This window comes from Papio anubis, chromosome X, assembly GCF_008728515.1.
Source record: "Papio anubis isolate 15944 chromosome X, Panubis1.0, whole genome shotgun sequence".
Classification (NCBI taxonomy): Eukaryota; Metazoa; Chordata; class Mammalia; order Primates; family Cercopithecidae; genus Papio; species Papio anubis.
Window position 1 is genome coordinate 105,462,973 of NC_044996.1, and position 27,479 is coordinate 105,490,451.

Sequence of the window (27,479 nt, forward strand, 5' to 3'; positions counted from 1 at the left end):
CAGCCCCATCCTCCACCCCTTTCCTCCCAAAACACATACACACGCAAACACACACACGACAGTGAACCGCTCTGCTAGCCTCAACCCTCCATCTGACCCTGTGCATTTGAGAACACTTCGTTCTGATGGCTGGTATCATTTATCTCTGCACCATAAATATGGAAAACCCTGAAGGAGGAGCCCTGGAGAAGGGGAGATGCTTTGAAAGCACCCAGTAGGTCCAGGTGCCTGTAAACCGCAGTCACATTTCTGCTAAGTCCAGGTGGCCTTTGCTGAAGAAATGTCCTTTGAAGGGAAGCAGCCGCTGGCCTTTTCGGGGCTGGGCCTCAGTATAATGATTCTGTTTCCCAAGAAGGTGCCGGGAGGTCCTTTGCACGAGGTGTCTACTTAAGGGAGGTGGGTAAGAGGCAGGTTTGTTTGTTTGTTTTTTTTGAGTTTTGCTCTTATTGCCCAGGCTGGAGTGCAGTGGCACGATCTCGGTTCACCGCAACCTCCGCCTCCCAGGTTCAAGCGATTCTCCTGCCTCAGCCTCCCTAGTAGTTGGGAAATGCAGGCACGTGCCACCACGCCCAGCTAATTTTGTATTTTTGGTAGAGACGGGGTTTCTCCTTGTTGGTCAGGCTGGTCTCAAACTCCTGACTTCAGGTGATCCACCCACCTTGGCCTCCCAAAGTGCTGGGATTACAGGCATGAGCCACCTTGCCCGGCCGGAGGCAGCTTTTTTAAAGGGGTGGCCAATTTTTAAGAACGGGGACACCAGAAGATTGAGGCTCATTAGGCACACACTTCTTCCCTCATTCTTTTCTTGGGGGTTTGATTGAGTGACCCTTTGGTGCATGATGTAATTTCTGCATTTCATCATGGCACAGTGAGGGGATGGCATGGTGCAGTCCCACTGCTGTAGCCTGATGACGGGGACACACTGGCACCCGGGAATGATGCTCCACCTTCTCTGTTATCCTACCCAGGATGTCCTCCTTTTGTTAGAAGGGGCAGCAGGGGCCAGAGAGGGGACACTGCCACTACATTGAATGTGTCTTGTGGTCTGCCCAGCACTAGTGGTGGCCTTCCCCACTTGATTTGTGTATTTGCAAGATGGAAGAAAAGCCCACGAACCCTTATAGAACCTTCCCCAACAGCTGAGTCAGTCTTTTGGGGGCGCTATGGCTAGCCCACTGGAAGAGCTGCTGTCTGGAGACCCTTCCTAGGGAAGTAGCTTTCCAGAACCCCATCATGCCTGATGCCTCTGCAGATTTCTGCCTTTTTCTTGGACCCTTTCTCTCTCTTCCAGCCTCATTGTTGAGCTCTAACTATACGTGGTGTGTCGGTGTATGTGGATTTTGATTAACAGACGTTCTTCTATGGATGGGGGCCCATGGGGGATGCTGGTGGACAAAAGACCTAGTTAGGACAAAGAAATGAGGAAGTACAGACCGGCTTTGGGATTCCATCCCCCAGGTGTTCCCCTAACCCCCACCCTCAGTCACTCTCACAGAAAAGTCCCCGGACCTGGTGCCTCCAACCCAACCGACCTGGCAGTCTGCTCCGTGTGCTAAAGTGTAAAAGCAAGCATTTGCATATTTTTTCCTTCTAACAAAGGAAATGTGTCGACTTAGGGAACATTTGGGCTTTCGGAAACTGTGTGGGTGGGTGTGTGAGGGAGGAGAAGAAAGTTCCCCTGATGATCTGCACACCAATTATTTCACACCCAGGTTTGGGTCCCGTGGAAAAATGCCATGGCCAGTCCGGACAAGGGACACTGAGATGTGTTTGTGAGCAGGGAATTGCCGAGGGCCATCGGTCCCAGGCATTAAAGGCTCCCCTACTTATTAACCCAGCATTTAACAGCAGGATATGGGCTGAAGCGCAGTCAAAAGAAACGGCTCAACCTCCAAAGAGCAATTAAAATCCTGCACGAGGATAAATCACGCGCCGTGATAATCCTGTTAATAAAATGCAGCTTGTCCTGACCCTTCACTCATGCAGCAAACTAGAATGTGATGTGGGTGGGGGCGGTGGGCAGAGGAGGTAAGAGGGGGTGGGAGGTGGTCTGAGCTCCTCTGCCTTGGCAACCTCCCCCTCCCAGGAGGTGGAAAATGGGTGGCTTCTGCTGGCTCTCCATGTGCCAGCGGCTTGGAGCCCATCAGCCAGGGCTGCTAAGACTTCTGTGCTCGCTAATGATTTCTCGTCCCCAGCGAGCAGGCGTCATTGAATTACTCAGCCGCCTCCCTCTGTAGCTTCCAGGCAAAACCACCCGGGTTAGGTGCTTAATCTAATCCAGGGCTCCGGTGGGACAGGTCACCAGCCCACCGATTCTTTTTCACCCTCAATCTGTAAGTTGCACACACGACAGCCTTGGAAATTCAGCCCTAGAAACGCAGGTAGTTTGAGACCTGGACTTGCTGCTCACCTCGCTATTGTGCCTTCCACCCTTCTTGCACCCTTTTGGCCCCAGGAAAGATCAGTTGTGTGCCTCCCAGTGATGCAGCATCCCTGAACCTATTGTCAGAGCCTCCCCTTGTTGAATCAAGTCTTCTCTACCTTCTTTAACAAGTGGCAAGAATGAATGACCACTGTACACTTTCAGAGGAAAGGGGGTGGGCGGGTGCTGTGGTGTGTCCTGGATGCATTCTGTGCCTTGGATGAGGCTGCCTGTTTCGAATTAAACTTCTTCCCCAGCCCCAGCACCTCCTACCAGGGAAGCTGCCTGCCCCTTCGCTGTCCCTTCGAGTCAGGTGTCTGTCCTTGGCTCCCAGACCACTGTAGACAGCAGGCACAGCCTGCCTTCCCGATCTGCATCCTGTATGAATCACCTAGAAAGAAGCTCCCTGTTTGGCTCTCCTTTACTGAACCTCCTGGGATTTTTTTTTTTCTTTCCTTTAAACAGACTAGACGCTTGAAGCAAAGCTGCCATCCCAGAAGACGACATGCTCTCAGCAACCCCCCTGTATGGGAACGTTCACAGCTGGATGAACAGCGAGAGGGTCCGCATGTGTGGGGCGAGCGAAGACAGGTGAATGCGCCCACCTGGGCCAGGCCTGAGGGGAGAGTGGGCACCTTCCTCACGCTCCTTAGTGGAGCCCATGTCCATGCTGAAGCCCCCCTCACCTTCTCACAGCCACCGTGGGCCCAAAAGGGGTGGGAAAGAAAGAGCTCCTGCCTAGTCGTCCGCTCTTGATTTACAGTTTTAACAGGCAACCTGGCTCAGCGAAGCATTGCCGCCCTTTAAAAGATTAGCCCCTAAAGCGGCCTTTCAGTGCACTTTCGTCCTTAATTTATTATTTCATATTTATGAAGGAGAATTAATCCCAGTCTATATGCTGCTTTAACTCTAAATGTCAGGAGTGTGGGCCCAGGTGGAGCAGCATTCGATGTGCTTTTAAAACAAATAGTTTGCTCAGTAATAAATGGGGAGAGCGCCACCCTTTTCCTTCATTGAAGCCCAGGATCTCTCATTGTCCTCTGCTGCGTGTTCCAGGAGGCCACTGGCACCTGCTTTTGGTTGCCAGACAGCTCTGTTATGCTTCCTAATCAGTAATTTTGGAGTGTGGGGTGGAGGCAGCTAAGCAGTAGATGATTGAAGCTGCTCTTTGGGGTAATGAGGAAACTTTTCCTCTGCTGCTTGTCAGCGATTTTTATCCTGGGGATTTGGAAGTTGGCACCAAGCACTTTCGTTATCGATGCTCTCTGATAACAAGTCCCAGGGCAGCCGCAGCAGCCTGGCACAGATGTGCAACTTCCTCTTCAGCCTGGAACAGCTGACATTTGTATGATACTAGTGTGTATCCCCCTGTCATTTTGACAAAGGCAGTCAAATATGGCTTTTTTATCACCATGGAAACCAGTTTCCATGGTTAGGACATGGTCCCTAACTTTGTTTTGGGAAAAGTTTTGAAAGCCTACCCTCCTGGGTAAAACGGAAGTGGTTGAGGCCACCAGCCCGTAGACTCCAGCCTTCCAGCCCCGTTTGGTATTTGGCTGTGTTACCACTTCATGTCTACCCTCCAGGAGAGTTTATAAGGGTTGGCTGGGACAGCCGAGCTCCAGTTGGCCTACTTGACCTCTAGAGAAAAAGATCTTGAAGGAGAAGTGGTTTTGCTTAATTTCTGGCTTACCTACCTTGGGGACATCATATTTGTGATTCATGAAAGCTTTGCATTTCCTTTGTTTTTCCTGGTCAAGTTGAATCACCATTTGGGGGCAACTTTCAATATGGGCCATTGACAGCTGGTGGGGACGGAGGGTTAAGGACAGTTTTAAGAATTGGGTTAGTAGAAACTGGTCTGTTCTGGGGAGATCTGTGAAAGATAGATTTAGTGAGGAATGCTTTCATGAAGTTGGTATATCCTTTTAAATAGGAAAATCCTTGTAAATGATGGTGACGCTTCAAAAGCCAGACTGGAACTGAGGGAAGAGAATCCCTTGAACCACAGCGTGGTAAGAGATTAACAGCTTCTGTTGATGCCATATCTGCATATCAGTGATCTGTAATCAATCGTATTAATTTGCAGGCCTTTAAAGGGTGGGGAATGGGGTAGGGGTGGCGGTTCAGAGCAGGGCTGAGTCGGAGGCCTCTGCGACAGGACAAGGCCCCCACCCAAGCTCTTCCTGTCTTGCCTTCCTGCCTCGCCACACATGTCCCTGTCCCCTAGTGACTGGTGGGATGTGTACTGTCTTTTCTTCCATAAGCTGAATGCCACATCAGCATTCCCAGCTGGATAAATTTCCAGCCTCCAAGTAGCCCCTTAGGGTTTACCTTTCCAGTAAAATAAGAAACACAGGACTGTCACTTCAGACACAAGGGAGAAGAAGTCAGAAGACACAACCACAGTTTGACCCATGGCCTCTTTATTGATTTAGAAATGAGGCTGCTAAAGTCTTCTGTTCCTGTTGTCCCATCGAAGATTGTTTCTTGTTCTGTTAAGTCATGCCTTCCTGCACCCAGGGGAAATGAAGTGAACACCCACCCCCAAGCCTGACAAGCCCAGGGAGGGTTAGTGTGAATTCTGTACTCCATGAGGGTGATGCTGAGAGTTTTGGAGTTGGTGGCTTCTCAGTTGTAGCAAATAATTTTTGCTGAGAAGGTAAAAATCTTTAGACTTTTTTATTTTTATTTTTTAATTTCGATTTTTTTAGAGACGGAGTCTCGCTTTGTCACCCAGGCTGGAGTGCAGTGGTGCAATCTTGGCTCACTGCAACCTCCACCTCCCGGGTTCAAGCAATTCTCTTGCCTCAGTCTCCCGAGTAGTTAGGACTACAGGCGTACACCACCACACCCAGCTAATTTTTTTTGTATTTTAGTAGAGATGGGGTTTCACCGTGTTGCCCAGGCTGGTCTTGAACTCCTGAGCTCAGGCAATCTGCCTGCCTTGGCTTCCCAAAGTGGTAGGATTACAGGCGTGAGCCACCGCGCCTGGCCAAAATCTTCAGACTTAATAGATGACTGAATTAATGTATGGGCCTCCAGTCCAAAGGGACCAACGTTTTCCCTGCTTCCAGGATACTAGTTGAGAGGTGAGAAGGCAGGCAGCAAAGGGGTTTGGATAAAGGGAAGGGGAAACAGATCCCCACCCGCTGAAGCCTGTCTTTAACCCTTTCTGCTTGAATGTTTAGGCTGATGGCACGTTGAACTAGTTGGCAGTGTCTTCGGGTACTGCTGCCTTGAAGGAGTGCCCCAGTAACACCCGTGTTGTTCTTCTGCAAAGGTGGATGCGAGCACGGCCCATAGAATCGATGGCCTGGCAGCACTGAGCATGGACCGCACTGGCCTGATCCGAGAAGGGCTCCGGGTCCCCGGAAACATCGTCTATTCTAGCTTGTGTGGACTGGGCTCAGAGAAAGGTCGGGAGGCTGCCACGGGCACCCTAGGTGGCCTTGGGTTTTCTTCGGAAAGAAATCCAGAGATGCAGTTCAAACCGAATACACCCGAGACAGTGGAGGCTTCCGCCGTCTCTGGAAAACCCCCAAATGGCTTCAGTGCTATATACAAAACACCGCCTGGAATACAAAAAAGTGCTGTAGCCACAGCAGAAACACTGGGCTTGGACAGACCTGCCAGTGACAAACAGAGCCCTCTCAACATCAATGGTGCTAGTTATCTGCGGCTGCCCTGGGTCAATCCTTACATGGAGGGTGCCACGCCAGCCATCTACCCTTTCCTCGACTCGCCAAATAAGTATTCACTGAACATGTACAAGGCCTTGCTACCTCAGCAGTCCTACAGCTTGGCCCAGCCGCTGTATTCTCCAGTCTGCACCAACGGGGAGCGCTTTCTCTACCTGCCACCACCTCACTACGTCGGTCCCCACATCCCATCGTCCTTGGCATCGCCCATGAGGCTCTCGACACCTTCGGCCTCCCCAGCCATCCCGCCTCTCGTCCATTGCGCAGACAAAAGCCTCCCGTGGAAGATGGGTGTCAGCCCTGGGAATCCCGTTGATTCCCACGCCTATCCTCACATCCAGAACAGTAAGCAGCCCAGGGTTCCCTCTGCCAAGGCGGTCACCAGTGGCCTGCCGGGGGACACAGCTCTCCTGTTGCCTCCCTCGCCTCGGCCCTCACCCCGAGTCCACCTTCCCACCCAGCCTTCTGCAGACACCTACTCGGAGTTCCACAAGCACTATGCCAGGATCTCCACCTCTCCTTCAGTTGCCCTGTCGAAGCCATACATGACAGTCAGCAGCGAGTTCCCCGCGGCCAGGCTCTCCAACGGCAAGTATCCCAAGGCTCCGGAAGGGGGCGAAGGTGCCCAGCCAGTGCCCGGGCATGCCCGGAAGACAGCGGTTCAAGACAGAAAAGACGGCAGCTCACCTCCACTGTTGGAGAAGCAGACCGTTACCAAAGATGTCACAGATAAGCCACTAGACTTGTCTTCTAAAGTGGTGGATGTAGATGCTTCCAAAGCTGACCACATGAAAAAGATGGCTCCCACAGTCCTGGTTCACAGCAGGGCTGGAAGTGGCTTAGTGCTCTCCGGAAGTGAGATTCCGAAAGAAACACTATCTCCTCCAGGAAATGGTTGTGCTATCTATAGATCTGAAATCATCAGCACTGCTCCCTCATCCTGGGTGGTGCCCGGGCCAAGTCCTAACGAAGAGAACAATGGCAAAAGCATGTCACTGAAAAACAAGGCATTGGACTGGGCAATACCACAGCAGCGGAGTTCATCATGTCCGCGCATGGGCGGCACGGATGCCGTCATTACTAACGTTTCAGGGTCAGTGTCGAGTGCAGGCCGCCCAGCCTCTGCGTCACCCGCCCCCAATGCCAATGCCGATGGCACCAAAACCAGCAGGAGCTCCGTAGACGCCACACCATCCGTTATTCAGCACGTGGGCCAGCCCCCGGCCACTCCTGCCAAGCACAGTAGCAGCACCAGCAGCAAGGGCGCCAAAGCCAGCAACCCAGAACCGAGTTTCAAAGCAAACGAGAACGGCCTTCCACCAAGCTCTATATTTCTGTCTCCAAATGAGGCATTCAGGTCCCCACCAATTCCCTACCCCAGGAGTTACCTCCCTTACCCAGCCCCCGAGGGCATTGCCGTAAGTCCCCTCTCTTTACATGGCAAAGGACCTGTCTACCCTCATCCAGTTTTGTTACCCAATGGCAGTCTGTTTCCTGGGCACCTTGCCCCAAAGCCTGGACTGCCCTATGGGCTGCCCACCGGCCGTCCAGAGTTTGTGACCTACCAAGATGCCCTGGGTTTGGGCATGGTGCATCCCATGTTGATACCACACACGCCCATAGAGATCACTAAAGAGGAGAAACCAGAGAGGAGGTCCCGGTCCCATGAGAGAGCACGCTACGAGGACCCAACACTCCGGAATCGGTTTTCCGAGATTTTGGAAACGAGCAGCACCAAGTTACATCCAGATGTCCCCACCGACAAGAACCTAAAGCCAAACCCCAACTGGAATCAAGGGAAGACTGTTGTCAAAAGCGACAAGCTTGTCTACGTAGACCTTCTCCGAGAAGAACCAGATGCTAAAACTGAGACAAACGTGTCCAAACCCAGCTTTGCAGCAGAGAGCGTTGGCCAGAGCGCTGAGCCCCCTAAGCCTTCAGCTGAGCCGGCCCTGCAGCAGCACCGTGATTTCATCGCCCTGAGAGAGGAGTTGGGGCGCATCAGTGACTTCCACGAAACATACACTTTCAAACAGCCAGTCTTCAGCGTAAGCAAGGACAGTGTTGTGGCAGGTACCAACAAAGAGAACCTAGGGTTGCCAGTCTCGACTCCATTCCTGGAGCCAACTCTGGGGAGCGATGGCCCTGCTGTAACTTTTGGTAAAACCCAGGAGGATCCCAAACCATTTTGTGTGGGCAGTGCCCCACCAAGTGTGGACGTGACCCCCACCTACACCAAAGATGGAGCCGATGAGGCTGAATCAAATGATGGCAAAGTTCTGAAACCGAAGCCATCTAAGCTGGCAAAGAGAATCGCCAACTCAGCGGGTTACGTGGGTGACCGATTCAAATGTGTCACTACCGAACTGTATGCAGATTCCAGTCAGCTCAGCCGGGAGCAGCGGGCATTGCAGGTGAGCCCCCCCACCTGAATTTCAGTTACTTTACCGGTTGTCAGTTTTTTAATGTGTAAAGAGGACTGGGGGAGTATGGTAGGGCAGGGCACCAGGCAGATTTGGTGAATGAAGCTTGTGGTAATTTGAATGTATGCAATGTGGCCAGTAAGAGAACGTGAGCGGTAGCACTGAGGCGTGTCTGGATGCTTTAAGTTATTCTGTAGATTATAAGGGAACTCCACTCAATTGCTGATAACAGATGTTTTAATTATAGTGAAGGGTATCTAAAGACTGCATGACGTTTACCTATCAATTGCTTTGATTTCTCTGCCTGTAAGATAACAAATATACCTAGAAGTGCTCCTTAGAATGCCTTACTTGATACCTGGTGATGTGTAGCAGCCGCATGTCTGTGGGATTCATGCAAATTTTTCACCAAAAAGAAAGGAAAAAAAAAAAAAGGTTGCTTAAAGGGATACAGTGTGTATTTAATTTGCTAGTGAATTATGGTAGATGTTGTATAGGAATTTCCTTAAGATATTTTACTTTTAATTAAAAGATGAATAAAGCCAAATTGTTTTGCAATGTTAAGAAAAAAATTGGTTTATGCTTATAAAAATGGATGAAGTTATCTAAATGATCCATTGAGTGCCCATTTTAATTACATAGATGGAAGGATTACAAGAGGACAGTATTTTATGTCTACCCGCTGCTTACTGTGAGGTCAGTTCTTCAAATTTTTATTACTAGAATCTTACATAAACCTTTTGAGTTAAATTTCATTTCCAAATATACAAAGGGAAGTTTGTGGGCCATGGTCGTCTTTATTCATTGTGTATTTTGTTTCTTTTCTGTTGTGTTTTTGTTTTGTTTTCTTTGCGTTGTGTTTTCGTTTTGTTTTATTTACCTTCAAAAGAGAATGTCTGTCTGTATGCAATAGTGTATGTGTGGATATACATACACACCGCATATATATCTATATACACATGACTTTATGAATAAAGAATGTGTGACTACTTACATATAGATACTCTTAAGTTTTATCTGTTAAACTTTAAAATATCTGAGTTACATCTCATAAATTGTGGTTGGTTTTGGGCACTTTTCTTTGAAAATACTTTCCTTTAAGATAAGGCAAATGAAATAGCTTTTATGGTAAGGTGTTGTTTTTTTTTTTTTTCCCCATCTCCATTCTCTTTCTAGCGTGCAATGATGCGCTTCTCAGAGTTGGAGATGAAAGAAAGAGAAGGTGGCCACCCAGCAACCAAAGACTCCGAGATGTGCAAATTCAGCCCAGCCGACTGGGAAAGGTTGAAAGGAAATCAGGACAAAAAGCCAAAGTCGGTCGCCCTGGAGGAGGCCATTGCCGACCAGAACGAAAGTGAGAGATGTAAGTAAACCCGAGCAGTTTGCTGTGTTGGGGTCTACTCGGAGAAATGGGCTGCTTTTGCCATGCATGGAGTGAAGGGCCGACTGTCCTTATGAATGGTGGCAACCAGGAATGAGGCGTCTGTGAAAGACAGTTTCCTGGGACACATCTTTTTTTCCAAAGAAGCACTGGTTCTAGAGCTGATAACAGTCTAATGTAACACAATGTAGCAGAGGTATGACAGTAGCAAATTTGGTACAGGGACAGGTTGTATTTTGTAGCAGTGGAATGACACTTCCCAGCCATCTCCTGCCCCACCCCTGTGGTGACAGTCTGATGTGGAATGGAGAGTCCTTATATTCTCCCTCCAAAGGCATAGATGTTGTTGAAGTAGAATGAACATGGTGAAGTCACCATAAAGAAGAGCATGATGATTTACCATAGGGGGTGGGGGAGAATTGGAGAATTGGCCACAGAATCCAAGACAGCCTGGCATGCATTAGGGGGGCTCTTCTCACCGGACAGAGGGCAACTTGCATTTTGGAGGGGAAGTGATGTGAAGAGAAAGCTAGTATCTTCCTCAGGACACTCCCTTTGGTTCTTACAGCAGGTCCCGTCCCCACCGCTCCCCCAACCAACAGGGTTGACTTTGGGATTTGCCCAGGAGTCTTCCAGGGTGGTAAGGTGTGTCGGTAGCAAGTGGAGAAGGTCTTCCTCTTTCTTTTTTAAATGTGCAAGCTTGAAGCTTTAGGTCTGCTTGCAACATGAGAAACCTCATTGGGCGAAGGGGAATTAGGGTGTCTGGGTGAACTAACTGGAGGAGTGGGTGCAAAGTCCTCCTGAGACAGGACACTTGAAAGTGTTGGGTATGTTTGAGAGCTCCCCACCATGGGCCATCGGAGGTTTGACATTCACAACGCAGTTCATTGGTGCCCGACACAGTTTGGGAAGAATGTGTGATCAGGGAGAGAGTGCTTCTTGCTACTTGGAGCACACACCCCTCCCTCCACTTCCAGCTCATCCCTGGGAGCAGACTAAGGCCACCTGCCAGGATCCTGGGTAAGCTAAAGCAGGACTGATTTGTTGTAAGTCATTGCTGAAGAAGGTAGTTTCTGTTGCTAGTAGGTGGTGGCCTTACTCAAGTGACAAGGACTCAATGTACCTGAAGTTGTTCACTCTTCCTCGAAGGGTGGCTACAGGGCGGCGGGAAGTCCAAGCCACTCTTGGGAGAAGTGGCAAAGAAAGCCTTGCCCCTCCCTGATGATTGCTGCCAACTCGCAGCCCCCCTTCTGAGTTGCCTCAACACCAGCTCTTGGGAAGGTTGTCAGAGGGACCTGGGAGAAGTGGGCAAGGCCGAGTTGAGGGGGAAGGTGCTTCTAAGAGAGGGAATGCCATACATGAGAATCCCTCTTTGTTCTGAGTAGATGGCTGGGGGCCTGGAGGAAGGGACAGGAACTTAGCCAGCTTCCAGCCTTCTTGCCCTTGCTCTGGTTTTTGAGTAACGTGGCCAGACCCTCCATTCACATCTGAGTAACTCGGTGTGGCTAATGGGGAGCAGGGCTCGAGCCCCACATGATTTAGAAAAGCCTCCCTTTCCCCTTCTGTAAGTCCCTCCAAGCTTCGTACCAACAGGCTGTGTTCTTGGAGCACCCGGGGCCTCGCAAGCCATAAGTCACCACGTAGTGCTCCTCAGGTAATGAGCCATGGCAGGGAGAGCAGAAAAAGGGGTAGGGGAGGGTGAAGGCTCCTTTTTAAATACTGGGGCCAAGGAAGAGCTGGGGCACCATTGGTTTGTGGTTGATCGAGAGGAGAAACCTAGAGGAAACATTGTCCTTGCTGCTGCCACTGCCATCTCATCCAGGGGACAGCAGGCGCTGGATCCGTTCAGCTGCAAATTCACTGAGCCGTCTCGGCCATCACGTCTCTCGTGGGTGTCATTGTGGCCCAGAGCCAAGTTGTGAGCATATGGAAACTGAGGTGGGGATTTGGGGCAGGCAGGGGTCACAAAGAGGGTAGAGGATGCCACCCCAAAGCCTCTCCCTTCCACTCCTGCAGCATCAGTAGCTTCTGAGATGGCAGGTGCTGCCTGTATGGCCTCAGCTGCCTGCATGTGGGTGCATCTTGTTGGGAGGACTTGTTTAGGAAAACTGAATTAACTGGACAACACCGTGGTTAGGATTTTCATTGACTCTTAGTGATAGTATGGGTCGCTGAATTTTTCATTCAGAAATTGAAGGTTCATTAATAGGAATGATCAGTGGCATTTTGAAGACGGGGTAGGGAACACAGAGGTGTTGGGCTCTTCCTTTTTTTTTTTTTTTTGTTTTTTCAGTTTTATTATTTTTACTGATTGATTTACTTTTGTTGATACATATTAGATGTGCATATTAGCCCTTCCTTCTTGAATTTGGGTGTCTGTCTCGCTTGGCAGCTACTTGACTTGTGTGGACCTAGGACTCACTCAGTGGCAATGCCTGAGTGGGAGCTGGAGAAAGCATTGAGTGAAAATGAAAGGGTTTCATGGGACTTCTTGGCTCAGGAAACTTCTCTTCCAGGACAGCAGCCCCTATGTACTTTGTAAACTACTTTGAGTTTGGGCAGACAGATGACTACCAATGCCTGTGCTGGAGAAGGTAGAAGTTATAATATGGTTGGCCTCTGTTGGAGGTGATGTTACCTGCAGAGGGAGTAGATGTCATGGGCAGTCCTCAAAAATTTCAGTCCTCTGCCATCTTGTTTAGGGCTTACTGCGCATGGTTATAACAGTGGTGAAGTTGCTTTGTTGCCACGGTGACTTGTAAATGTTGCCATGGCGATGCTTCTATGAGGTATTGCGATGGCATAGCCATGGTAAATTATGGGATATATGTGCTGTGTCTTACAAGGCCATGATTCAGGGAGCAAGTGGTAGATGGTATAGGACTCAACTGTGTTCACATCTGCCTAGATCTCATGACCAAAGGCACATGGCATTCCACTCATAGAAGGGCTGTAAGTAACTGCAATGGAAGAAGACCCTGATGGTTAGGACCCCTATCTATCCCTCCATCTCTGTCTATCCACCCATCTCCTTTGCCCTCGAGTAATTTCTGTGGGTACTGGTAAGAATAGCCCCATTTGAGGGAGGTCCAAGTGAAGTGTACAGGAAAGTGACATGATGGGCCCCCATAGCTGTTTGCCATGCATATCTTTGGCAGTCAAGGTGGGTGTTCTTCAGGATTATTACTGGCCCATGGAGGGAAACCCTAGCATAAGGTTTGGGGGCCTTCACTGAGCGGAATTGGGATGTTTGCATTGAGAGGCTCAGGGGTTGGAGGAAGGAAAATAGGCCTTGTTTGCAGAAAGATCCTCTTGAGAGCGGACAAGAAGCATCTACGCTGTGTGTGAGCAGGCATGATTGCAGTGAACCCCAGATGCAGCAGTGGAGAGCTCCTGATAATAGTTCTGGACTATTCAGGAGGCAAAAGGGGGCCCTCTCTGGCTGAATGGGGAATGGTGGGGACTTGGAGGAATCATGTGTGTTTCACATCCCTTGTCCTAGCCTGCTGGCCTCCCATGAATAGGGAGCAGAAGGTGGTGTGTGCAGGGGAGCCCTCCCCACCCGCACTGGGCAGCTTTTCTAGATGGGAAGCCCCAGAGAAGACAGATGGCAAGACCTCCCCATGTCAATGGGGGTGCTCCCTAGCAGAGTGACTAGGTCCCCAGTCAGTCACTGCCTGTTGATGCCAGTCTGTGAAATAAGTGATCACATGTCTTCTAGGTGGTTTTCTGTGGACAAAATATACTGGTAGTTTGGGCACAAGGCCAGGTAGGTGAAATATAAACTCATTTCACTATTAGGAAGTTTGCAGTGAAGGTCAAAACTCCAATGGAAAACTTTCTCCCTGAGAAAGATGCCTTAGACTTGGTTGAGATTGTTACAAATACAGGTGGCTGTGTGAGACCTGGAGTTCAAATGGAAGCTGTGGAAGTCAAATCCAAAGCACTAGGGTTGAGAGATTCTTAATCTGATGGGGGTTTGATGGGGGGTGTCTCTGGGAAGGGTGCCAAGACAGGGCAGTTCATTCTGGGTGGGGCCCCACACTGGCTAAGCTGCTGCCTCATTTTGACCCAGGAAGGCATGGTGACGTTACCCAGTCATTTCTGCTTTCAAACCACTTGGCTCGAACCGTCTCTCCTACCTAGAGGGAGGGGAAATGAGTACACTTTAAAAGTATAAAAGTACACTTTTAACCTTGACATGTGGCGCTTCGTAACGCAGTCTTTACATTTTTACATCGTACCCCCAGTTCCTCCCACAGGGCTTTCAGGGGCGGCTGATTGACCCCAGAAAGTCAAATGGTATATAACTAGGACAGTCAGTTCACGTCTTAAACTTTCATAAATATCAGGGCTAAAAATCAAGCTGGTCTGGGGATCTTAGCGTCCTTTTGTAAGTAATTTCTCCAGCCTTACCCTCTGCCCTGCCGCACCGTGTTTATGAAGCCCACCCGGGGAGGTGGCTTGCAGTAATAGTCCCACTTTACAACTCAAGGGGGCCAAACTGTAAAGTGACGCTGTTACTGCCAGAGTGGTTAAGAGACAGAGCAGCCCACACTCTTTGCATCCCCAGGCCAGGCTGAGCGCAGCGGTCACCACTTCTGCATAGTGTAAGGTTTGGGCAGCTTGTGTGTTTTCTTCTGCTGCTGCTGTGACAGAATACCACCTTGGCCAGGTTTTTGGGTGTCCATCCAGTGCCGGTTGTACCTACAGAGACCTGGGGTGGTATTCCGTGGTGGAGGCTTGGATGCCGAGTCCCAGGCCCAGCCGTCCCTGTCCATACAGTGCTCTGTCGTGAGTGAGGATGAGGAGGAACGGTTGGGGACATTCTACCATTCCTTTGCAAGAATAGATGCAGCCCCATCTGTTCCCCCTTAGAACACCCTTGAAGAGGAGGTGAATGGGTCCTCACACCATTGAGAGCACAGGCTAGCCAACAACCCCGGTAAAGCTCACCCCCACAGCTGACTGCCGTGAACCGCTGGGAATGCCCCCGAGAGAAGCGGGTGAGCGGGGCTGGTCAGGAGTGGGAGTAATATTTGAAGTGGGTTGGGGAGAGGAAGAATGAGATCAGCGGATGAGGTGTGTGCTTATTTCATCTAGAAATTGACTTGTGTGCCTAGCTCAGAGTTACCAAGACACCAGACTCATAACCCTGGTGATGAGAGGGATCATTTCAGCGGGCCAAGGGCTGACACCTTAACCTCGCAGTGGTCATTAAGTAGTTATCGTTTATATTCATTGTGTATTAGAAAACTTGTGACCAGCAAAGCAGTTAATGAGCTATTTTGTGGGCTAGAGCAAAAGTAGGAAGTGATGTTGGGCTGAGGTGATTCAAGGAAAAGCCCCACGGCCCGTGATAGGCCAAGCACAGGGGTCCTGGAATGAGCGGTTTTGCAGGCGCTGGCCTGGCATGAGAAAGACACACCAACAATGAGGGGATGTCTGGAGATGCTTGCTTGTGACAGAGGGTGTGAAGAGGAGTGTCAGCTGGGATGGCCAGCATCCCCAAGGGGGTTCCCCTGTGTTGGACAGGAAATGAGAACAACCCAAGCCATTGGTTTCACATCTGTGCATCCAGCAAATCGAGTTCTTTGAAGTTTTCTCTGAACTCGTGTATGTGTTAGGAAACCTTGCCTTTGGCTTTGCCAGGCCCCTCTTCCCAGCAGCCTAGGTCTGCCGGGATTCGCTGCCTCCCTCTGGCCTGGACTGTAGGCCCAGAGCCCCCCAGGAGTGAGGATCACTGCTGCCCATCAAGGACCTAGGCCTTCTTTCAACACTCTTGTCTCCTGTCCCTCTTCGTCTCCCCGGTTGGCCTAGGTGAATATTGGTGTTATCCCTTCGATAGATGACATTTTGGGGATATTTGGTCGTTTTTATCCCATCAGCCTGCCATTTGTTTCAAAATAATGACCTCAGTAGATGTTCCCATGAAGATTTTTAGGTCAGCCCCAGCTTGGTTGCATCTTCTGCTAAAAGGACTATAGTGCTTTAAAAAACGTAGCGTTGACGCCCCATCTTTCTTGGTTCCCTCTTGCTCCCAACCATAAGAAGGGAGAAGGAGAAAGTCACGAGTGTGACATGCATCTCACTCTGCTTTACTTGTCTTCAATGTACCCTTCCTCTGGAAAATTCTGTTTCTGAGGGTTTTGTGCTATGTGTGAGGACACCAGTCTCCAAAGAAGCAGCTGTCAATAGCTGATTACCTTGGGCACGGTGGTCCCACGTGCTCCCCAAATCCTGCCTTCTCATGGCGACCTTCGGGCTTCATTAATGCCCTCTTGTCTCCCCTCCCCCAGGTGAGTATACTGTTGGAAACAAGCACCACGATCCTTTTGAAGCCCCAGAGGACAAAGATCTTTCTGCGGAGAAGTACTTTGTGGAGAGGCAGCCCCTGAGCGAGCCTCCCACAGACCAGGTGGCCTCGGACATGCCACACAGCCCCACCCTCCGGGTGGACAGGAAACGCAAAGTCTCAGGTGACAGCAGCCACACTGAGACCACTGCGGAGGAGGTGCCAGAGGACCCTCTGCTGAAAGCCAAACGCCGACGAGTCTCTAAAGGTGAGCCCTGTCCGCTTCGCCCGCCTGCTGGGGGGTGGGCCTGTGCATGCAGCCACAGTGGATGGACAGGAGATGTGGATGTGCGGCGCGCTGCCCCTGTAGACAGAATCGGTGAGGGGAAGCCGTGGGGCGCAGCAGTGGAGCGGACCTCTCCATTCCCACACTGCCTCGTGAGATTCCCACCCTGGAGACCCCGGGGGGGAGCCACCCACACCTCCCCTCCCCCAAAGCCAGAACCCAGATGGCCAAAGACTATCAGGCCCCCTCCCAAAAGCAGAGACCAGTGACCACACACCCCCTCCCCCACCCCATTAGTGATGCGTAAGACAGTTTGTTCCCCCCCAGGGGGCTTTTTGATTAATTTGTAGTTATTTCTCCATTAGATGACTGGCCTGAGAGGGAAATGACAAACAGTTCCTCTAACCACTTAGAAGACCCACATTATAGTGAGCTGACCAACCTGAAGGTGTGCATTGAATTAACAGGGCTCCATCCTAAAAAACAACGCCACTTGCTGCACCTTAGAGAACGGTGGGAGCAGCAGGTGTCAGCAGCAGACGGCAAACCTGGCCGGCAAAGCAGGAAGGAAGTGACCCAGGCCACTCAGCCTGAGGCCATTCCTCAGGGGACTAACATCACTGAAGAGAAACCTGGCAGGAAAAGGGCAGAGGCCAAAGGCAACAGAAGCTGGTCGGAAGAGGCTCTCAAACCCAGTGACAATGAACAAGGTATGCAGGGGCCACCCCTTGAGTGTTCACCCTGCTCCTGGAGGGTGGGTCATCCACTCTCTGTAGGAATGGGCTTTTGAGGGGACCTTAGAAGGCCATAGCAATTGACTTCAAGGAGGATGTGGCAGGCAGGGAGTTCTCTCTTGATGTCCTTGCCTGTGGTTGCACAGGAAGGAAGTCTAAGCACCTTCATTCCAGCCTCAGGCTGTCTCCAGTCTCTGGGTCATGAGCACCCAGACCCAGTGGGTAGGGGGCAGGAGAGCAGGAAGAGCCGGCTTCTGTCCTCTCTTCCAGGCCCTTTGAAGCAACTTGCCACTTGGCGTTTTGTGGGTTAACTTAGGTGCCGTTTGAATGTGGTATAATTAAAATATTAATGCTTTGAAAACGTAATTGGTATATCTTTAAAAACTGAAGCTGCTCCAGTGATCAGTGTTAACAATGGGCTTTTCTTCCTGCACTGGCTACAACTGTGTAACGCCCGCTTCTTCTCCCGTCTCTCACCCACCCGCCACCCCATCACCCCCTCCGTATTTAGGCTTGCCTATGTTCTCCGGCTCTCCGCCCATGAAGAGTCTTTCATCCACCAGTGCAGGCGGCAAAAAGCAGGCTCAGCCAAGCTGCGCACCAGCCTCCAGGCCGCCTGCCAAACAGCAGAAAATTAAAGAAAACCAGAAGACAGATGTGCTGTGTGCAGACGAAGAAGAGGATTGCCAGGCTGCCTCCCTGCTGCAGAAATACACCGACAACAGCGAGAAGCCATCCGGGAAGAGACTGTGCAAAACCAAACACTTGATCCCTCAGGAGCCCAGGCGGGGATTGCCACTGACAGGGGAATACTACGTGGAGAATGCCGATGGCAAGGTACCTCTTGACCCCGGCTTCCCTCTAGGGCCTGTGCGAGCACATCCCCGCCTGCCTGCCTGCTTCCCAGCTTGTGGGGACAAAGCTTTCCTTTTCCTGGACTCCTCCCCCATACCACACGTCACTCCCCTGTCCTAGAGGAGCGTGTCTTCTGGGTGGCAGTGAAGTTTCAGACTAGTAAGAATGAAACCCCTTCCCCCAAACCCTCCTTTGACAGGCACCCCCCACCCACCAAAACAGATAAGGAGTAAAGTGCCTCTCTCCACGCAGGTTTGTCACGTGGAGGGGAGGAGGGGAAGCAGCGGCTGTTAGAAGGACATGGGCTTAACCGTGTGCGCTGCCTGGTTTTATGATAGGTGACTGTCCGGAGATTCAGAAAGCGGCCGGAGCCCAGTTCGGACTATGATCTGTCACCAGCCAAGCAGGAGCCAAAGCCTTTCGACCGCTTGCAGCAACTGCTACCGGCCTCCCAGTCTACACAGCTGCCATGCTCAAGTTCCCCTCAGGAGACCACCCAGTCTCGCCCGATGCCACCGGAAGCACGGAGACTTATTGTCAATAAGAACGCTGGCGAGACCCTTCTACAGCGGGCAGCCAGGCTTGGCTATGAGGTGTGTCCCTGTGGGCGCTCCCCGGGGCTGTGGGCTGGGGGGCGGGGCCCGCGGGCTGTGGTGGTCAAGGGGAGGGACACGGAGAGCAGAGCTCAGCCCCCTCCGCATTAGGGGGCAGGGCCGGTGCTCCAGCAGGATGTTTGTGTTAGCCCCACTCTCGCTGCTGTCTCTTTGGTGGCTTGTTCAATCGCGGTGTGGAAAGAAAGGCCTCTCTGATGTTCAGTTCGTGTTCAGGCAGGTAGGCTGCTGCTGCATCCTCCAGTCTCGCTCACTTATCTCTGATATAAAATCTGACACAACCCAGGGCTTGGCGACTGAGGGAATTTTAATGAGCCCTTTTGGATTCTGATTAGCAAGGGGGAGAGAAGTTACTAGCTCTATCTTGGACTGTTTGTACTGTTTCAGATGGAGGGGTGGCCGTGTAGGGGGAGTAGGCAGGAAGTAGCTGTGCAGGTCACAGAGATGGGGGGGTGGGGCAGACCTAAGGTCTCTTTCTGATAGAGCGGGTACAGTAGCCTCAGGGCTGAGGGCTCTGGAGGAGGGACTGAGACTTTTCCCTCAATTCACTGCTTCTCCCCAGGCCCCGTGCCCATCCTCCTCCCAGCATGGTCCATGACAATGATAGCTTACATTAACAGAGCCCCTAAGATCCAGAGTAACTCATTTCACCTTTTCATCATCTGTGTGCGGTAGTAACTAATATTATTCCCGCTTTCAGATGAGGAAACTGAGTCCCAGAGATGTTACATGATTTGAACAGATAATCCAGCAGCCTGCCTCCAAAGCCCAGTCTCCCCCCATCCCGCCAAACTCGGCTCCTCTCCAGTACTGGCTCCCATTGGAATCACGCTTTTCACAGTTCAAAACCTACGTCTGCCCCTGTGCATCTCCCCACCACACACTTGTCAGTTGAGATTGTGATGTAATAGCCCACAAGGCAAAGACTTTTTTTTATGCTGGCGTCAGCTCTCTAGGAGTCGTGGTAAAAATAAAATGCGGTTCAGCAGGCTGAGTGTGAAGTGTGGAGAAGCACTCGGGCGACAGGATCCATGCCGGCCCAGGCTCGCGCACCTTAACCAGGCTGCAGTCTGCTGTGCCTTGAGCCTTTCCTGATGGGGGGACCCAGCTGCCAGTCTCCCTTTGACCCAGAGCCCACTCTGGGGCATGATTGTGTGGGTGGGAACTGGGATGCCGGCTCACACCTGTGGGATGGTCCTTTGAAGCACTAGCTGGGTATTTTTGGTTGTATGTGCCTTTGTCTGTTCGTACCAACTTGTTTCTTTTTGGTATCTCTGGATTGTCTTTGAGAGAACTCTTTAGAAGGATTTGGAAATTAGCTCAGTTACTTGCAGATTAAACCCAAGTGGCAGCCAGTTGTTTTTGCATAAGCTGAGAGCAGCAGCACCTATGAGGACAGGGTAGATGCAGCGTGCCAGGCAGGGCCACTCATTCCTACACATGGTTGAGAAAATGGACTTGTGCTTCCAGCAAACACCAGAGGTAAGGGAGGGCTCCAGGGCAGCAAACTCGCTGACCATGGGTGGTGCTGTGGGGGCGGTAGGGCTCCTGGCCTGGTCTTTGATCTTGGCTTCATTTCTGCCAGTCTCATCTTTCTAAGCCCAGATGCTTCAAGAGACCCTTGTGGGTGCTCTAAGGAACAGTTTCCATTTTGGTGGTTTTCCTATGGCAGGTGGGTCTGAGGCCTGGACTAAGGAACACTGATCCATGCTTTCTTAGGCTACCAGGCCTTTGGTACAAGAAGGCTTGAGAATGTTTATGGAAGGACAACTTTTCCGCTTCAAATGTAAATGTCATTATAGAACTTTCTCAGGTCATCAGTTTTAATGCTGAATGTTTTAATTACTAGATAAAAGCTTTCAACTTTGAGTTCAACTTTCTGGGATTTATTTAGTCAGAAATTACAATGTTAGGATGATAGTCCATTCAGATGTGGCAGTGTAAACCCTTTAAAATAAAAGAATAGTTTGCTTAACAGGATAAGGTGCAGTATGAAGGCACAGCTTTGGGAGGGGTTTCCCAAAACCCCTCTTTATCATTGTAGTCTTCTGCTTAGCTAAAAAGATACCATATGCAATAAAAAGGCTGCTCAAGCTTTGTTTTCTCTTAAGCTGGTTCTTGAGGTTTAGAAACACCCTGTCTCTTCAGATCTGTAATAGACCACCTGAAAGGCCAGTTACAGTTGAACCTTTCCCTGTCTGTTCTTAGGCTAAAATGCCAATGTGGAACCGCGTGCGTGTGCATTTAGTGGTGATGGTTAAATTTTCTATGAATCGAATAAATCATGTTTTTAAAAAAGTTAATGAGGCATTTAATTAATTAACAATGTCGGGTTTATGGCCTTTATGGTTACATTTTGCGGTTAATGGCATTCAGCTTATAGCTGCTTAACAGAGAATTGTCCAACAAAAACAGTTTGATTTTGTTTGGGAATGGGCGGGCTGCCCTTCAAACACTCCCATTTCCAGCGTGGAGAATAAACCAAGTAATGTATTGGGTAGACAGACTTCTCTGGCTTCTTCATTCTCTCTGTTGGTGACAGCAGTTGCCACCCATTTAAGATCCCATCACCCTCCCATCTAGGAGAGTGTCATTAGTCTGCCTGACCCCAACAGAAATGTGCAAGGGATGCTGGTCATGGCTGGATTGCAGCCTTCTAGCCAGGGCCCTTGACTGGGCCTTTGGAAACTTCCCAGCAGACCCGTTGCCAAAAGACCTGAGTTACAGGTCTAATATTTTGTGTTAATTGAATTTGGGGCCTAACTTATCTGGGCCTCAGTTTCCTTAAGTGTTGAATGAGAATCATAACCACTTTTCCTTCCTGAGATCTCACAGGTCACTGTGGGATATGACATACACATTTGGGAACATCAGAAGTGTTATGGTGGCCAATGGCAAAACGTCTGACCTGGTTGTTGGTTTACTGTTGCTTTGCCTGCCATTCTCCAGGGTAACAGTTACTTACCCTTCAGCCTCGACATCTTTCACTTCTAGGTTCCCTCAAATCAGCCCCAGTAGTGATGAAGGTTTCCAGGTGAAGGCCATAATTGTCAGAGCAAATAAACCCTGGGTTGATAGGACACCAGGCCAGCTGCCGGGATCCGGGTAGATTGATCTGTGCACAGCAGTTGGTGGCGCTTAGAGCTGATCCCTGAGTCACATGACAGGGCCTCTCCCTGGCTGGGCACACAACTCATTAGCTTGCAGCCGTCCACTCGAGTCTGGCTAGTGAGGGCCTCCTAAAAGAGCAGCAGCTTCATGCGGTATCCTGGATACCAGTGCTCGGGGCAGGTGGCCTGGGAGCTCAGAGGATTGTGGGCTTTCTGGCAGGTGAGGGCCTGAAGCAAGAGACGCTTCTGTGGGCATGCCTTCTCTCTTCCTCCCCTTGATTTGGAATGGAGCTGCTGCAGTGGCCTGAAGCAACAGGGTATGGGTGGCCAGGGTTATCAGCGTGCAGCCTTAGGTTCACAGGGGGAGCATCTAGAGCATTCTAGTTAGTGTTCAAGTAGTGATCACCTTTGACTGATGTGTCCTAGAAAGGGCATAAAAGAATTTTCAGAACTCACCTTACGTTTATGGGTGGCTCAAATGCTGCCTATTTTAGGTTACGGATGAGTTACTTAGGAGTTGTCACAAAGGAGAGCCTGCTATGACCCATCGAGCTCCCCCCTTGCCAAGTGGAATGTGTGTTGGGCTACCCCACATGTTCTGGCTTTCCCCCTAGTCTTCAGAACCTGACAGCTCTCTGCTGGCCATGACTGCTAGGAAAACAGTGTAACCTGTTGTCTGCTGGCAGATACTGTTCCATGTGTTTGAACACTTTCTTAATGAAACATGGACTACATTACTGCTTTGCTTACTGGGAGCGGTTCATTTTAATGTATTAACACGCCAAAGAAGTGAGATTAATAACAGTGATTCTCATGCAGACTGTTGATGCGGAACATGTTCTGCAAAGGGGGAAGGGTAGGATCGTCTTATTTCGTTCTTGAAATGTGTAGGTTGTGGTAAGTGGTGTATTAGATTCCTGTCATTAACTTAAGTAAATATGAAAATATATTGATTCAGCCCCAAGTGGGGCAGAGAGTGAAGCAAAAAGAGGGTGGGGTTATTGGAAGCATTGATGTCATTTGTTGATGATGTGTATGATACCAACAGAAGCACTGCCACCCAGGCTCCGACTCTGGGTCTTTCCAAGGGGCATGAGGACCAGCCTAAACTCTTGCAAATCCTCCTCTCTGTGAAGTTCAGAAATGTTCTCCAGCTCATTTAATTGTCCATTATGCCTTGATTGGCCTTGCTTTTATCTAAACTTGTGTCGCCATCCACTACTATCTATTGGATGAATCGATTGAGTGAGGATGTCCTTGAACTTATTCATGCGTCGTCTGAAACATTAGCAGCCAAATCCCTCTGTACTCACTGTGCCAGGCACTGAGCTAAGGGCTTATGTGGGTCTTTAATTAGTTTCTTAGCAGCCCCTGGTAGGCTCTGTCACTCTCCTCCGGAGGAGGAAAGGAAGCTTTGGAGAATTCGGAGCATAACTTGCCCAGGGCCAGGCAGCTGGGCAGCAGACCTCTAAATGATGCTGTCCCTGTCATCAGGCGCTTCGCACATGTGTTTGCCCCTCGCCAAGACATCCACAGCCTGCCCGAGAGGTAGTGGGTTCTCAGCCCTGAAGGTGTATGTCTTTGAAAGCTACAGAGAGGTCCACTTTACAAGGTCATTGTGCAGTGATCTGATGGCATTCCTCCCTCCCCTCCCCTCCCCACAGGAAGTGGTCCTGTACTGCTTGGAGAACAAGATTTGTGACGTAAATCATCGGGACAACGCAGGTTACTGCGCCCTGCATGAAGCTTGTGCCAGGGGCTGGCTCAACATTGTGCGACACCTCCTTGAATATGGCGCTGATGTCAACTGCAGTGCCCAGGATGGAACCAGGTCAGTGATGTGTCTTGTTCTCAGCCTGGCTCTGCTGAGACCAAGCTTCCCTACCTGTGCGGTGGCGGTTCTCAGGGTATGCAGGAAATTCCAGGAGGAAAGACAGAGGGCGACTGCAAGCACACTGACCACTGGGTCCTCTAGAATTGAATCCAGCAGACCTTTCTGGCAAATGTAGATGTAAAGCTCCCAATTTTGGTCAGTCCTATAATGTTCCTATGAACCAAAGCTTCTGAAAATGTTGAGGCCTACGAGAGTAATTGGGGGTGTTGCCTTTTAAGACCCTGGATTCTTCATCACCATCTATGAAGTCACTGTATTTAAAATATATTTGAGCTGAAAGTCCCAGGAGTACACACACAGGGCCAGCTGCCCCTCCGCTGGTTCAGCAGGACCTGCCATTGCCACCCACGTTCCCAGCCGTGGCCCTCACCCTGTCCTTGACCCTGGTTTATTGGTCAGAGACCCAGGTCTGAGTCAGCCCGAACATCTTCCTGGTTGTGTGAGTGGGATGCTGCCACGAGGCTGGGCACTGGGGGTTTCCTGAAGGTGACAGAAATAGCCAAACGGAAATGTATTTGGTCTTTCACACTTTGCAAATAGCATTCCCTCAGATTGGGCAGAGACCCATCTTCTCCCCGCCAACCCCAACCCCCAGCTCCATGGACACAGGTAGGAGGCCTCTGTACCCTGCTGAGAACACACCCCACCAGGCCTGTTTCTTCTCCCGACTGTTCCCTTGGCTTCTGGGCCAGAGGTTGATCACTGATCTGTGTGAGGTCCTGGGATCAGGCTTTCAGGAGAGTCTCTGCTAATCTCTTTGCATCTAGTTTCTTTTAAAAACAGAGGTGGGTTTTTTGGTTTTTGTTTTTTGTTTTTAATAGTGTGACAATTGCTTGTTGTATTGGCTTCCATGATGATGGGATCTCTTTTTTCCCCTGTAAGTTACCTTCACATGGTCCATGACTACTTAAATTTGTTGAAAATGTTTTCATTTTGGGCTTGACTTCCTTCTTAGGCCTTGGATTAAGATAGGGTTTGCAGGCCGGGCGCGGTGGCTCACGCCTGTAATCCCAGCACTTTGGGAGGCCGAGGCAGGTGGATCACGAGGTCAGGAGATCGAGACCATCCTGGCTAACATGGTGAAACCCCGTCTCTACAAAAATACAAAAAATGAGCCGGGTGTGGTGGCGGGCGCCTGTAGTCCCAACTGCTGGGGAGGCTGAGGCAGGAGAATGTTGTGAACCCGGGAAGCGGAGCTTGCAGTGAGTCGAGATCGTGCCACTGCACTCCAGCCTGGGCGACAGAGCGAGACTCTATCTCAGGAAAAAAAAAAAAAAAAAAAAAAAAGATAGGGTTTGCAGCTGGGCAGTGGCTCTCTTGTCTGTAATCCCAGCACTTCGGAGGCCAAGGCAGGAGGATCACTTGAGCCTAGGAGTTCAAGACCGGCCTGGAAAACGTAGTAAGACCCCATCCCTACAGAAAATAAAAACATTAACCAGGCGTGGTAGCACGCGCCTATAGTCCCAGCTACTGAGGAGGCTGAGGCAGAAGGATCACTTGAGCCCAGGAGATCGAGGCTGCAGTGAGCCATGATCCACCCCACTGCACTCCAGCCTGGGCAATGGAGTGAGACCCTGTCCACCCCCGCCTCCCCAACCTCCTCTCCCCACCAGAAAAGATAGATTTGGGTTTGAGATTTAGGCCTGAAATAGTCTCTTCATCTGCCCTGTAAAGGGTTAGTCATCAAAATAACAGTGATTCATTGCTTGACCTTGAGCCAGTCACTGTAGCTCAGTTTCCCTATCTGTGCAGTGGCGGTGACTGTGCACACCTCTTGGATGAAATACTGTTCTTAGGAGGCTCAGTACACAAGGTACACATGCACCCAGCTTTGCCTGTTGCTGTTAAAGGAGACAACTGCTTTATAAGCAAGTGTGGCTTGTGTGAGCATAATTCTATTGTGCCTCTCTTCCTAGGCCTCTGCACGATGCTGTTGAGAACGATCACTTGGAAATTGTCCGACTACTTCTCTCTTACGGTGCTGACCCCACCTTGGCTACGTACTCAGGTAGAACCATCATGAAAATGACCCACAGTGAACTTATGGAAAAGTTCTTAACAGGTATGACAAAGTTCAAGAAATGGTCTTATTCAAAAATTAGATGGTAACTCGATACAATAGATGATTGGAATTTGACTAGGCAGAAATCACAAAGGCCAAAACTGTAAAGGAGAGCAGCTGAGTGTTTGAACTTTTGTGTGGTTTGACTTTATTCTAGTGAAGCTAAGTCATCTATTCACCCTAATGTTTTAAAAGATTTCCTAAAGTTATTCTCATTTTCCACACATGCATTCTTAACTTAGGTATGGCTCATAGGATTACATCCTGAGTCTGGGAAAAATGACTCAAACCTTCCATACATGAAATTATTTGGACAGGTTTATGGTGTTAGGTCATCAGATAACCCATGACTTAAGCCCCGGGCATTACAAAATCCCTAAAGCAGAAGCACAAGGTTTTCATGAGTGTCAGGCACCTGCATTTAAATTCCTTATCAGGCACTTCCTGCCAAAGAATGCCACTAACTCACTGGTGACCCGCCCTTGTTTACCTTAAATTACGCTCACTTGTTGAAAGAAGCAGCTTAGTTAGGCTGTCAAAGAAGAGATACATAAGTTGGCTGGACACAGTTGGCTCACGCCTGTAATCCCAGCACTTTGGGAGACCTAGGCAGGCGGATCACCCAAGATCAGCAGTTCCAGACCAACCTGGCCAACATGGTAAAACCCTGTCTCTACTAAAAATGCAAAAATTAACTGGGCATGGTAGTGGTGGGCGCCTCTAGTCCCAGCTTGGGAGGCTGAGGCAGGAGAATCCCTTAAACCCGGGAGGTGGAGGCTGCAGTGAGCCGAGATCGTGCCACTGCACTCCAGCCTGGGCAACAGAGCGAGACTCTGTCCAAAAGACAAAAGAGATACATAAGTGTAATGCTACTTTATTTTGCTGAGAAATAGGAAGACAGGAAATGACCTGCCAGCCTGTCATGAATTTATAGGAAAAAATGCCACGTGGCTCTGCCATCATTTTGTTCTCGGCAGTAGGTTTTATCTTGTTTTTTTATTTTTCTCTCTCTCCAGATTATTTAAATGACCTACAGGGCCGCAGTGATGATGACACCAGTGGCACTTGGGACTTCTATGGCAGCTCTGTTTGTGGTAAGCTGCAATGTTTGCTCTAGTTCAGTAGGAGGTGAACAAATTCAAGTCCATTTATGTCTGGTATGGGTGAGGGAAAGCCGGTGGTGGGCACTGGAAACAGGACTCACTTGGGAAAGAATCTTGTTAAAGTCCTTGTTGTTGTTGACAACTGTGGACATCGTGCTGTGTAGTTTACTGATTCCTTCCTCTCTTATTTGCCCTCCATTAGAACCAGATGATGAAAGTGGCTATGATGTTTTAGCCAACCCCCCAGGACCAGAAGACCAGGATGATGATGACGATGCCTATAGTGATGTGTTTGAATTTGAATTTTCAGAGACCCCCCTCTTACCATGTTATAACATCCAAGTATCTGTGGCTCAGGGGTGAGCATGGCTATCATGTAGTTGAAAACTAGCTGAGCTGCTCTTGAGGTGACAGGAGTTAGAAATGCCCTTTAAGCAGATGAGGGTGGGTGGGTGAGTGAACTCCTTAACTGTCCATGAACCTCACACAATGCAGTAGATATTTTCCAGAAAGGGTACACATCAGCTTCCTTATACCCAGTGTGGTGAGGGGTGGGGCACAGCATGGTATAAACCTGCCTTCATCACTAACACCAAGGCTTG

General features: G+C 50.0%; 1 protein-coding gene across 14 annotated transcripts in view; it reads left to right on the forward strand.

Moving 5' to 3' along the window:
• BCOR (BCL6 corepressor) overlaps nt 1-27,479 on the forward strand; it is a 129,509-nt gene that overhangs the window by 98,487 nt on the left and 3,543 nt on the right. For 6 of the 14 annotated variants that reach the window (XM_017954131.2, XM_017954132.2, XM_009197407.4 and 3 more), the window contains exons 2-14: nt 2,888-3,013; nt 4,359-4,437; nt 5,706-8,537; nt 9,189-9,242; nt 9,723-9,909; nt 16,227-16,490; nt 16,874-17,218; nt 17,754-18,079; nt 18,436-18,690; nt 23,483-23,649; nt 25,629-25,774; nt 26,791-26,868; nt 27,080-27,236. In XM_017954131.2, coding sequence (XP_017809620.1) covers nt 2,928-3,013; nt 4,359-4,437; nt 5,706-8,537; nt 9,189-9,242; nt 9,723-9,909; nt 16,227-16,490; nt 16,874-17,218; nt 17,754-18,079; nt 18,436-18,690; nt 23,483-23,649; nt 25,629-25,774; nt 26,791-26,868; nt 27,080-27,236 — 4,976 coding nt within the window. In that variant the 5' untranslated portion in view covers nt 2,888-2,927. The remainder of the gene's footprint in view (nt 1-2,887; nt 3,014-4,358; nt 4,438-5,705; nt 8,538-9,188; nt 9,243-9,722; nt 9,910-16,226; nt 16,491-16,873; nt 17,219-17,753; nt 18,080-18,435; nt 18,691-23,482; nt 23,650-25,628; nt 25,775-26,790; nt 26,869-27,079; nt 27,237-27,479) is intronic. The other 8 variants (XM_017954133.2, XM_017954134.2, XM_003917586.5 and 5 more) reach the window with 3 other exon arrangements.